General features: G+C 44.2%; 1 protein-coding gene and 1 long non-coding RNA gene across 11 annotated transcripts in view; one reads left to right on the top strand and one right to left on the bottom strand.

Moving 5' to 3' along the window:
- BMPER (BMP binding endothelial regulator) overlaps window positions 1-5,453 on the bottom strand; it is a 141,848-nt gene extending 136,395 nt beyond the window's left edge. For 8 of the 10 annotated variants that reach the window (XR_014943492.1, XR_014943493.1, XR_014943494.1 and 5 more), the window contains exons 1-2: window positions 5,314-5,453; window positions 3,575-3,660 (exon numbers count right to left, since the gene is read on the bottom strand). Coding sequence is in view for 6 of the 10 variants with exons in the window: in XM_085540008.1 (XP_085396134.1) it covers window positions 3,575-3,660; window positions 5,314-5,428 (201 nt within the window). In the remaining 4 variants the exon portion in view is untranslated. Of the gene's footprint in view, window positions 1-3,574; window positions 3,661-4,397; window positions 4,722-5,313 lie in introns of those variants that run through there. The other 2 variants (XM_015855065.3, XM_015855067.3) reach the window with 2 other exon arrangements.
- LOC107309895 (uncharacterized) lies at window positions 4,962-5,605 on the top strand. Its single transcript, XR_014943501.1, has 2 exons — window positions 4,962-5,037; window positions 5,401-5,605. It is a non-coding gene; the product is annotated as an uncharacterized LOC107309895 (long non-coding RNA).
- Window positions 5,606-13,250: the final 7,645 nt, after the last annotated feature.

The following is a 13,250-nucleotide window of genomic DNA, read 5'->3' as shown; positions in this document are numbered from 1 at the left end:
AGACCTCAGCTTTCATCACAGTCCTACAAGAAATTGCTAGGGGGTAAACTACAATCTCTCTTTGACTTTGATGTTTTCCTCTAAAAGAAAAAAAAAAAAAAAAAAAGAAAGAAAAAAAGAAAAAGAAAAAAAAAAAAAGCTCACTCCTTGCAGTCAGCTGTAATTAATGATCATTGCTTTGGAGATCAAATTCATTCATGTTTATTAAGTGCTTAGAGATGATTAGATGGACAGCAATACAACAGTGCTGAAGTGCAATTGTAAAAGCTCACTTTGAATCTACTGCCTTACAGATGTTTAAAATGAGCAGTTTTAATGAGTGTTGTTATGATAATAAAGCAAAGACTTATAGATTATAACTTTGGGGCCTGTAGATTTTGATCTTGTCAGAACTTACCGTAACGAGTAATCACATCCAACAGGTAAAAGTAAAAAGAACTTTATTAGCCGTAAGTAGAATGTAAAGCTTGCAGTGACTTTATTAGTTCTCATCTTTCCTACCAAAAAATATTTCTAAGGCTTATAACTTCATAGCAGTTTAACAACAGAAGGATCACAGGATCCTCTTGTCCTGATATCCTCTGTATCACTAGCCACACACTTTCACACCATTACTTCTGTGCTGAATTGCATATCATAACTAAAGCATACTTCCAATCTTATTATCACTTGAAAGCATCACAAAAGCAACATCCAACATTATCTGCAGTGCCTTGTTCTGCTCCCAGTCTGACCTTATACGAGGGAGCAAGCACCAGGATGGTTCCATGCATTCCACTAAATTTCAATATGACAAGTGAAGAAGTCCACTATAGTGTTATCTCATGGTGGACACAAAGCCTTTTTATTAGAAAAACATTACCTGTACTTTAGAAATGAATGATTTACTATGTGCAGCTTATGAAATCTCCAGCACGTGTCCCCCACTCTGAATTCACTTATCACCACAACTTCTCTTCCCACATGTTACAGCAGATGCTTATGAATGAACTCATCTCAGTTGGTAGCTGCACTTGGCTGCCTCCAGAAGATCCTCGGTGTTCAGGGTTTTGTGTTGCCAATAACTCTCAAACGGGACCTACAAGTTTTAGTGAAGCAGCACCCACAGAAGTCCATGTCTATGCTATTTACTTTGTTCATATTCCAATCACAAAAATCAGCCCACTCAGTCTCCTACAGTCAGTGAAAATAGACGACTTTTGGGTTTAGGACATTCTAGCAAGGCTTCTCACTGTTGTATGAGAAACTGCATTTGTAATTGTTCTTTAGAACCTTTGTTGCATTATGGCAACTTATTAATGACCTATGAGTTTCTCGAATCTGCTACATTTTCTCTCTGAAGAGCACTACATCCGACTACTTCCCAACCTATTCAACATGTTAAGAGAGACTGTGGAAGATGGGAAAGACATGCGAGATGGGAAAGACATAGAAAGACTTTATTTAAATATTCCAATTCTTCTCTGAGCCATTCAGATTTCCAAAACTTGTGCAGTTCTCTGTGACAGCTTGCAGCTACGGAAATGCATCACTGATAGGGAAAACCTGTCATCATTCAATCCAATATTTAAGTTACCTGCATCCTTCTTGGTCTTAAGACAATGCCTTTTGTCAAATAGTCTGTTCTGTCTGGACAGCAGTTCTTTCTTTCTTGGAACAGCTGATTAAGTTCTCCTTTAAGTTGCTTTCGTCTTAGGATATGGACATAGATCAGGTTTACCCTTGTAGAGGATGATCAGTCTTTCAGAGAAAGTTCCTCACTGAATCACTATTAAACAACTGATATTTGTAGTTGGGTGGAAGGAAACCTGGTCCTCTTTTCCCTCTTGGTCACAAATCATTGTATCACATCTTTTGTTTCTGATCTACCCAGACCTCCTAAAATTGATCTTTTCCTTTGTGGTAAGGCCTGAATAAAGATTTCAGCAACCACCTGTCCAGTAAGTCACCGCTTGGGATGCTGCACAGCATCAAAGTCAGCATCCCCCTACTAGTTTCATTCTCCTCTACCAGGCCTCCTGGCTTCCCACTCAAGAGAGATCACATTTACCCTTTGGGAGAAATGAAACAGAGCATATCTAATGTAGTAAGTTGCTAGGCATCCATACTAAGGGAATGTGGTATCCTCCTTCCACTGAAGGGAACCAAGTGCCCTCATTTGCCATTTCTCTGAAGTATACCCTAGTAACTGCAAAGATTTAGAGTTCTTATATCCAGCGTTTTTTGCACTTCTTCATGTTCACACACTAAAAGGGTGCTCATTGATTTAAAAAGCCAAGGTCTAGAGAGATCTATAAATATAAGTATTTTACCCTGCATTATTGCCCTCATGTCCAAGACTGAACTTCTGCTCCTTCACAGATAAATTGCTTCCTCGCTGGTTAACACCAACTTCCATTAGCAAGAGTGGTGGCAGACATATTTGGGAAGGTGATCCATGATAAAACACAGCTTCATGTCTTTTTTGTTTTCCCTTTGATTTCTTGACTCACCACATCCCATGCTCCTCCTTTCCCCACACCACTCTGTTCAGAAGAATCAATAACTTATTCTTTATCACTATTAGCTAAAAAGTTATCATTGGGCCTCACTTCAAATCTACTGAAGTCAGCGTGACATACATCAAACTCAATGGGCTTAAGATCAGGTTCCTACAGTTGCCAAAATTGCCTTCTAAAACTCAGCCTGAAACAATTCTTTAAGTCTTTTATAGGGTTATAATAGCACAGACTAATGCTAATCAGATTTATAGCAGTAATAGAAGGTGGGGGGGGGGGTCCTTGAGATTTCATTCCTAAAGTAGAAAACATTCTGTGCATTCCGCTACTCAGTAACTTCCAAAACATAAAGCGTAGCACTTGCTGGTCTGTGCTTCCCTTTGCATGCAACAGCACATTAAGGTTTATGGCTTTCTCTTAAGTATGTTGTGCAAAGTTTTATTTAGAATAACTGTTTTTCAATAACCCCTAAGCCTTGGCGTGTCCAGCTGAATTGCTCCCAAAATGCTCAACTCTGAAGTAAAGTTACAAGGAAAGGGAATGTTTCTCCCCAAAACATGCATAGGCGCAAGACGTTATTAACTGATGCATCCCCAACAGGGCAGGCAGTGCCAACCTGGAGCAAAGCAGCAATACAAGCATCCCTTGTGCTTTTGCTGTCTTCTGATCCCAATGTGTACAGCACCTTGCAACCTCCACCTCTCGCCCTTGTGCCAGGGGAAGCCAACTGCATGGAAGCAGCAGCATTTCCTACCCCTTCTGGTCACCCCCTTTGCTGAGCTACACCCAAAGGATTTCGTGCACATCACTGAAAGCAGTTCCAAATTCACCCACTGCATGCAGTTTTGCAATGACATGTTAAAGTCACGTCTAACTTTGTGCCCAAGTGTTTTAAAGTCAAACCACTGCCAGATCAAGGATTGGGTTTCTTTCCATTAGCTTGGTGCTGAGATAACCCCATGTTACGTAAAGGCAACAAAAGTACCTGAGGTTTCATTACATAAAATATTCCCCTCTTTGTTCTGTTACTTTTAGCGCAGGCCTGAATGTTCTTATTATCTGAAATCCAAACTTACCAGGCAAACACACATTATACAAGGGTTGTCTGTGATAAATGGTATCTGCAGAATTTCCCCTTCATTTTCACACTTTGCAATGGATCCTGGAAGACAGATAAAAAAAAAAAAAATTAAAAAATATTGATGTATATTGATTCCCCCAGCTGGTTTTGGGTGATGACTTGTCAGTCTCAACCCCTGCTCCATTCCTAGCCTTCAACTTTAAGTTTTGCCCCAATTTGTCCGTTTTGAGCAGCTGAGTATGCCAAAGGGAGCGGAGAAGGGACTGTCCCTTTATAGGTGGCACAGACCCAACTTGCTTTGTGTCCCACTTATAGCTGAGAAGGATGCTTTTTTTTTTCTTGGATGACGTGTGGGGAATAATGAGTACTCCAAACAATGCAGGACACTTCTGTAATAACAGATCCAGAGCTTGTTGAAATCAGTGCTAAGCTGTCCACCGCACGCTGGGTGTTGGACCAGGAGCCCAGCACAGGCGTTAAACTGAGCATCCTCCTGGTGCCTGACAGCCAATTGGCGACAAAGTGGACGCAAGCAGGCTGACTGTCAGATGGAATCGAATTAGGAATCCCTTTATGGCCCTATTAGCCAGCATTGTGTCATGTTGGAATCTCTTCCCACTCGTGCTAGAAATTGATTCGCGTTTCCCCGAGTGCCCCAGAGAGCAATAAAAAATAATCTTTGAGGAGAAAATCAAAATAATAATAATTTCTTTTATAAAGTAAGAAAAATTGAAAGGGGGAGGGGGGGGGGGGGGGAACCTGTCTCCTCCATTCACCTGCCGCGAACCCGCCCTCGCTCCCGCAGCCCCGGCCCTTACCTGTGAGCAGGGAGGAGGCCGGCGCCCCGGGGAGGCAGAGGGCGCCCAGGAGGACGGCAGCGGCCGGGACGAGGCCGGGTGTCCCCGCCGGGCTCCCGCCGGGCCGCGGCATGGTCCCGGGCTGCGCGCCGCGGGTGCCGCTGCCTGCGGGACGCCGGAGCCCGCGCCGACCCCCGGCCCTGGGTTACGGGGGGGGCCGGGGGGAGGAAGGGAGATGTCGGCCCGCCGGGGAGTCCCACCCCGGGGAGGGGACTGCCGGTGCGGGGAAAGCAGCTGTCAGAGCCAGCCCCTCGGCCCCGCACCCCCTCTTTCCATCACCCCCCTCCCCTGCCCGCATCCCTTCTTATACCTTCCTCTCTCCCATAGTCCCTCCTCCAGCACCCCCCGGCCCCACGCCGCCTCCCCCCGGCGCACACACGCGGCCGCGTTGCCAGCCCGGACCCCGCTTCCCCGCCGGGAGGTGCCCAGCCACTCCCTCCCGGCCCCGCCAGCACCGCCCGGGCCAAAGCGGCGTCGGGGGCTGCGGGCGGGGCGGGGAACGGGAGCGAGGCGAGGAGCAGAGGAGGAGGAAAGGTAAAAGAGGGCCGGGAGGGGAGGAAGCTTGGCTCCTCAGAGGGGTCCGCTGTTCGCGCAAACGCAGGTACTCAGGCAGGGAGAGCCCGTTGCCTTCGTGCCCGATAGCTCGTGGCAGTGCCATTCGTGCTTGGGAACAGTGAGTGGGAAGAGGAGGAGGAAGGACGAGCGGAGCAGGCGGGGGATCGGCTGCGGGGCTCTGCTCCCCGGTTGCCGCCCGGCCGGGTCCGCGGAGCTCCCTTCCTCCCCTCGCTCTTTCCCCTCTGCGCTGCCGGGGCCGCTCCTTTCGGCGCAGCTGAACTCCGGCAGCCGGAGCCGGGGCTGCCCCGGGCGTCCCACCTACCGGCGCCCTGCCCAGACCTGCGCTGCCGAGTCCGTCCGTGCCCGGTAGGTTCTGGTCTTCGATCCCCCTTTGCGGTTCCTTCCGCAGGTCGCTGTTCTAGACGCGGGCACGGCATGAGCTAAGGGCACGCACCGAAGCTGAGCTTCTTGCACGCGTAGCTGCCCTGACAGTGCGACCCTTCTGCTACGCGATTTTTCCGGGTTTACTTTGCAACTCTTTCCATCCACGGTGCTGTTTCACCGGGGGAAGCGGGCGGTCGCAGAAATAAACGGCTCTGGTGCCAAAGCTGAAAGGTGCTTTCGGATTCATTCACGTTTGCACGGTCTTTCTCTGGGGGGTGAATTGCGAGCTGTTGTTTCCAAACAGCTGACAGCAACGGCAAATGAGGTGCGGGCAGCACAGAACTGCTTTTTCTTTAAGGGCATTTACTTCCCAAGTCGGACGCAAGACGGTCGGATTTGCGAGTTCCTTGTTAGAATGAAGCCCAGGTGCTTGCAGACTGCTGGAAGCCTGCAAGCACCATTGCGAGATGCAGGATGCCCACGCCTTACTTGCAAAGCCATTTGTCACCCACCTTTATAGTGGGAAACCAACCCGTCCTGTGATGGGACCACAGCAATCTGATATTTGTAAGCCTGTCGAAATCGCTAGCAAGATCCCTCCCTGTGAGAAAAGACAGTTTCTTTTCCTATCACATAATATCAGTCAGGACAGGTTGAACTGAGTGAGCATATATGATAAATATGATGCTGTTAAAGGAAGCAGCTATAAGAAAAGGAAACGCTGTATTCCATGGAAATAACATTGGGAGCAGTGTGTAATTATAATGCATGAAACTTTAATGTATTTATTCTGGGAGGTGATTCACAATTCCCTTTATTTCACAGATAAATGAGCCTGTAGAGGTACATATTACACACTGCTCCAGAAGAGATTCTCACTTATCTGAATGATTTTTTTCCACTGGAAAGATGTACTGAACCATTTGGCAAACTGGTTCTTCCTTACTTCTCTATCTGCACACAGTGGCTGTGCATCCCTTTTCTAGTTCCAGCACAGCTACAGTCCTTGTAGAGCAAAAGCCACAGGAAAATAAATAAATAAGTAAAAATCAGCTCCAATAATTTCCTAAGTGACAACTCCCTCAGGAGAGTACTTATATCACTGTGTGCATTGAGCCTTCTCTTTGTGATGGTCGAAAATTCATTAAGTATTAATGCTGCCTGGTGTGAGAAACATACAAATCATCAGAGCATCAAATAGCAATCAGGAATCCAAATAACAGCAGGGCCTGATAAAAATGCTCTACAAATGTAAAAGGTTTGCATCTGTCAAATGAAGATGAGAAGGGACAGCAAGTGAGCTTCACACTCAACTCCTGCCGTCCCTCATTCAGTTTGCAAGTGCATATAATGAAATCATACTTAAGGCAGGGCAGTTGTGCAGCAGTGCACAGGGATTTGCTGCAGCATTCCCAACACACTAATTGGCCCCAAACTTACCTCTGCAACCGCATCTGCATGATGAAAATACTTGGAGTGTTCCATGGGTTGAGCTTGCTGGGTCTGTGCTGTTTGCTGCAGCGTTGGGGTGAAGAGTTTGCCCTGTCCTTCATGGTTAATGCACCTGCTGATGGCACAGCATGCTTCCCCGTCCACAGGCTACCAGGTGCTGGGCAGAGTAGCTTGTTGAGGGCTCAGCTCCCCACCTACCTCTCATCATGGAACGGGGGAAGTGCTCATGGTTGGGAGCAGTTCCGGTGCTTCCTGGCATCGGTGGTGGTGACACTCTATGGGGAATCACTCTCTAATTTTAATCTCTCACAAAGTGAAATCCAGCACAGGAGGGAACCGTGCCATCCCAATCCTCCTACCTCCAGTTTCACACATTCAGTGCTACAGTATGAGTTTTGGCTCAGCTTTTTACATTTCCCTTAACCTTTCTCCAAAGTCTATCACATCAGTGGTCTGTGTTTTTTCTTGTAGTAATGTCACATTAAGCAGCTCCAATGTTTTGGGTATTATTTCTTCTTGCATCCATGTTTGAAAGGGTATTTACTTTTCTAAGAAACATTCTAACTTGCAGTAACTCAGCAAAGCCAGAGGATCACACTGCAAGTCGTGTCCTGCTGTTGGACACACACAGAGGCTTCTGTTATAACTGCTGGCATATAACAAAATCACATGTCGTCAAAATTCTTACCTCCTTTGTATAAGCATCACACAGTATCACTTTGTGTTGAAGGGATACGTTCATTAGTTTTGTTTATTGGTCAGCCTGGCTTCATTGATGGAGTGCTAGCTGTTCACAAGTACCTAGTTTTACGTCATTTGGCTCCTTCTCCAGTTCTGCTTTCCCAGTGGTCAGCCATAAATTGTTAACAGTGTCAGCCATGAGCTGGTGACAATAAACGTTCTACTTAGCACTCACCTAACATGAAAAACAAAGCGATACTGTTTGTTAAAAATAACAGTAGTAAAGAAGATGACAGTGATCACAGTCACATCTTTCTGCACCATCATCTGTTTTACTGGCGCATCAAAATAGCAGGAACACCCATTATTTATGAGCTAGAGAATTCTTGCAGAACTGAAGGGACACGCTGAATCAGTAGAGTTCATGAGTATTTTCTTTTGTTAAGAAAATTTGCTGTCTTAAATCTTGGGCATAGGGTCCCTTCCCATGCAAGAAAGTATGCTGTTAACATGCTACATAGGAAAGTGTGTATGTTAGCAACAGGAATGGCCCTGTTTTTGTTGCTTTTATATTGCTCTGTGTTATGTAAATACACTTTCTTTGTATTTATGAGGCTTCTTAAAATAAAGAAGGAAACACCTCTCAGGAATGCAGTGTACTGATGTCTACTCTGTGAATGACAATGCATTTGCAAGGCAATTAAAATGCAGTGAAAGTGGTTTGTACATCACACTGATCTTACCCATTCTTGTTGTGTTCATTTTACCAACGACAAGAATTCTTGACCCAGTAAGTTACATCATCAGAAGGAAGGGCACGTGCATTTGCTGTATGTGGAGCTGTGGAAATGATAAGCTTCAACTCTGACAGTTCTTGCTAAGAGACCTGTTATTTGGGGAAGTACTTTATTATCATGGTGCATCAAGACACAGCCACTGGGAAGCTTGGTAACTCACAGAATCACAGTACTGTTGTCTCCACTGCAGCCTTTCAAATGCTTAAGCACGTTCTTCTGAATAACTCAGTCATTTCTGTGCTTAATCATGATTAAAGTTAATAGTATCTACTGGTGTGAACAAACAGTATTTCACGCATAACTGCTTCTCCTCCATGAGATAATGGCAATAAGCCTTGAGGTTGGCCTGAGTTTCTCAGAGGTGTTCTTGACAAAGCCCCCTACAACAAAGTAATCAGAAAGCCAATGAGGGCTGGAGGCCTTAAAATTGTAACGAGGTTAAAAAATGACATATGGTCCAAGTCCTTAAATAAAAGGAAAGTATCTAAAAGTTACAGTGAGACTTACTTGAATAAATGTTTATAAATTTCATCAAACAACTCATCATTTTGACAGTTTTCCATAAACCCCTGCAACATGCAAAGTATTTAATTTATTTGTGGCAAGATAAAGATAATGAGTAACATTTTAAAAGCTTGTTAACGTAAAATGTCTTGGCATGGTCAAACTTGCATACTTCTGCTGTTTAAATTATGTTTTCTAAGAACTCAGAAAGCCATACAAGAAGGAGTTGCTAACTGCAAAAGTCTTCAAAATCATTCTTGTAATTTGCTTTTGTACAAATGCAAGCCAAATGTACAGAATGTAATCTGAACTGGATGTAAATGGCACCAAATCTCCAAACTAAAATAACAACAATAATAATAAAGATGACTGCAGCATGGAGAAGAAAATATCACTCCAACATGGAGAAAATGAACTGCTATAGCCTTATATCAAGACAAAAAATGATATCAGAAATGGTCATGTGGTTTTAACTATGGAAGTCCCAGCAGAAGCTATAGGCCATAGGCTAAACAAACACAATTTATTGGCACGTGCCTTTTTGTTACTCAGCTCCTGTAAATACAGTTTGTCTTCCATAGGTAATAAAAAATATTTTGTGGGCTATGTGTTTTCATGTTAAGTTTGCCTTGAACACCTGCTGTGCCTGAGAAATGATAAGAGCTAATTAAATCACATAAAGAGTAACACACACGAAATAGTCCTTTGTTTTGCACTTGGGAGATGAATGAAACCTGTGTTTTGCCCAGCAACTCTCCTAGCTGATGTCTGGAACAAATAAGGAGCATTCGAGGAACACCGTGTACCATGGCAGTCTGATGCCTGCAGGTGAGGGTTGTCTCTGTACTCTACAACAGCCTTGCTACATGCTCTAAAGTTCCTGGTTCCACACCACACACACACCTAAAGAAAGGCTTGCTTATTCTGATGTGATTTTCCTTTCCAGCCAGGATCCAATTCTAAAGCATCTGCCTCTAGCACACACATGAAGGCAAGAGGTTGTATGTTTGCCAAGTGTCCAACTGCGCATATCCAGTAAGATCACCTTGTCTCCCACTGAAATCCTACCGTGTGAGTTTTCATGTTGCTGTGCTCTTACTGCTTTTCCTGTTTTCTTGCAGAATTTCTCCTTGGGCTTGCCTGAATGTCAGCTAAAGGCTTAAGAACTTAAGAGGTGATGTCTGAAGAACAACCATAAGTTGCCAAGCTGGATCTTTCTCTAGTTCATCTGACCCTCAATTACACACAGTGAGCGAGAGGAGACCAAGGGCCATTAGTTTTAAGACATCTATAGTAAAAAAAGTTATCGCTTGTCGGCAGTGACAGGGAAAAAAGAGAAAAGGTGCTGTGTGGTGCGATTGCTGGCAGATGGCACTGTTGGGAGCCCAGATCTTCACAGCGTGCGGCAGCATGGCAGGGAGGGGATAGGGCTGCTTCCACAATTAACCTGAACCGCAGATCTGTTTACAGCAATCTAATCCATATGTGCTAATATCTTGCTGCTACACGAGGGAAACTCTCTCTTGGATTGTTCTCAGAATGTACTTTTTGCACATCTGGCTTCATATGCACAGGACATTTGCTTTTACTTTTCCTGCAAGGAATACGGCGTACCTTATTCCATCTGGAAGCAAAACAAGACAGTGTTACAGTGAAATCCTCATTATTGTTGTTTACAGACACAAAGCTCAAGTAATTTAAGAATTACTTCCTTTCCTTTCCTTTCCTTTCCTTTCCTTTCCTTTCCTTTCCTTTCCTTTCCTTTCCTTTCCTTTCCTTTCCTTTCCTTTCCTTTCCTTTCCTTTCCTTTCCTTTCCTTTCCTTTCCTTTCCTTTCCTTTCCTTTCCTTTCCTTTCCTTTCCTTTCCTTTCCTTTCCTTTCCTTTCCTTTCCTTTCCTTTCCTTTCCTTTCCTTTCCTTTCCTTTCCTTTCCTTTCCTTTCCTTTCCTTCCTTTCCTTTCCTTTCCCTTCCTTTCCCTTCCTTTCCTTTCCTTTCCTTTCCTTTCCTTTCCTTTCCTTTCCTTTCCTTTCCTTTCCTTTCCTTTCCTTTCCTTTCCTTTCCTTTCCTTTCCTTTCCTTTCCTTTCCTTTCCTTTCCTTTCCTTTCCTTTCCTTTCCTTTCCTTTCCTTTCCTTTCCTTTCCTTTCCTTTCCTTTCCTTTCCTTTCCTTTCCTTTCCTTTCTTTTCCTTGAATAATTAAACCCCAGATATTCTGCATGTACTTAAGCCCAAAATTAGACTTGTCTACTATCAAAGAGTATTTAAAGAAAAGGCAGAAATGTACCTTAGCAAATACAGAGCTGAAGACTGTTAAAAACCCATCACATTTTGCTACTGATTCGTGTGAGTCAGATTAGTCTTAGACCATTCCCAAAAGGAAAGCCTACAGCCATTTGAGCAGGAGAAAAAGGTACTTGCACAAGGCAGTGTCATTCATCTGCCTGCCCCTCAGCTATATGTGGCTCTGTCAGAGGGAGAGGACCACTAAATGTGCCTGAGGTGGGCATTGAGTGTAATTATGCAGATCTGCAGGGGCTTTCAGCCCCAGCCCCAACTTCCCCTTCAGTAGCATATCTCTAAATATATTGCTGAGAAGCACAAGATGAACAGGGACAGGGAAAAGTATTCTGGTAAAGCATCAGACATGTCTTGTATATATTAGCAGATTAAACCCAAGAGAGTCAGTGGAATTACCCATGACCAAAGAAAACAACCAACAGTTTGAAGGTTTCATAGAATTTTAAATATGTATTTACATGGTATACATCATTTTAGGTATCTTTAAATGTAAACTGGGGTGTCAAGGGAATGGCTGGCCGGTATCCTGACACAGAATGATTTCTGTTCAGATGTTGGTTGGTGAAGAACTATTTTCATCTTCACGTCTGGGGCCTTGGAGGGTTTGATTTGCTTTTGGTTCTAACCAAGCTAATTTGAACAACACAGAACTAACTGTTTACCAAGTTACTTAAAATTCTACCTGGCTTTCATATTATTGTACTTTGATTAACTTGAAGTCAGTCCATAAGGCTTTAATCTAGTCTATGTCAGTATGAGAGTTAGGTAATAAATAGGAGAGCTATTTTTAACAGAATGGATGTCACTGTGCTGAAAGCACTTTGGTAATTTCTCGTTGTGCCAGTTTAGATCCTTCCCTGGGAAACGTTCACACATCAGAGTACCCGAATGAGATAAGTAAGAATCATCACATCATTGTCAGAAAGGCTCTGCCTCCTGCAGGGCCTTGTTGAACCAGGGCTCTAAAGCAAATCAGGATAGTATGAACTGAAATGAGATAAATTTAAGTGCGGAGTGGCATCAGAGTAGCTGTGTGTTTGGCCTCGCTATGTGCTGGGGCAACCAAGGAACAGGATCTTCTCCCAAAGGATGCATCTGTAGGGCCTAATGGCAGCCTTCAGACTCTTACCCCTCCAAGCACCATGCACACAAAGCTCTGCATCTCCAGGCCTAGGAGAAGCAGTCATGGTCCCAGAACAAGCCAAGTCCAACCCACCCAGTCATCTGGGTCCCCTGTGGCGCAAGTGGTAGAAGTGCCGCTCTGCTACACAGAGGCTCGAATCCTGGGGGGTTGGACTCGATGATCTCTAAGGTCCCTTCCAACCCGCACGAGACTATGAGACTATGATGATGATCTGCTCAGTCCTCACATTCAAGTTGGCAGGCCTAAATTAATCCACATCCAGTCTGGTAGAACCACAGAAATAAACCTAAAAGTCAAACTGGAATCCTTCAGAGAAAAGGAGAGGAGCTACCTCAGTACTTTCAGGCTATGCTAAGCCAACTGTCCCAGTTGTGAGACTCAGCTGCGGGCCTTCACTGTCCACTGGTGTGGCTTGGATGGGGGACATGCATAGCCTGCAGCACCTGCAGGATGGAGACCCAAGCCTTCACTTACCCGATCTTCCAGCATAGTATTTCTTAGTTTTCACAATTACTTTCTTAGATAGACTTGTTTTGAAGCATATGTTTGTCTTCATAAACTTTCATATTCCAAAAGAAAAACATTAGATAATAAATCACAGAACAAGGGGCCTCATGGTGAAGCTGCTTTCAGTTCTGTTGTGCCAGAAGTAATGGAAGTAATTGGACTTCTTAAGGATTGTTCCTGTGCATCTCTATTAAAAAAAAAAGAAAAGAAATCATCCCCACAATCCAAATGATGATTAACTGACTTATGAGCCTTCCACAAAATGACAATACAAGCCATCTATTATAGAAAGTAACACTCAGTGACAAGTTAGTGCTAGCAACAGTTCCATGCTTTGCTATTGGATCCATTCCAGTTGGATGAATAGACAGAGTAATTCCCAAAATGCAGAAATGTTGCTGCTATGAAACATTCGGAGGACAACAATCAACCCTCAGCTTTGTAATGATAGGATTTTAAAAAATGGCCATTTATTTTAAAATAGCCTCTGTGGT

Source organism: Coturnix japonica, chromosome 2 (genome assembly GCF_054131305.1).
Source record: "Coturnix japonica strain WE chromosome 2, WE-NBRP24, whole genome shotgun sequence".
NCBI lineage: Eukaryota > Metazoa > Chordata > Aves > Galliformes > Phasianidae > Coturnix > Coturnix japonica.
Note: the sequence above shows the minus strand (reverse complement) of the source record. Positions and strands in the feature narration are given on the sequence as shown.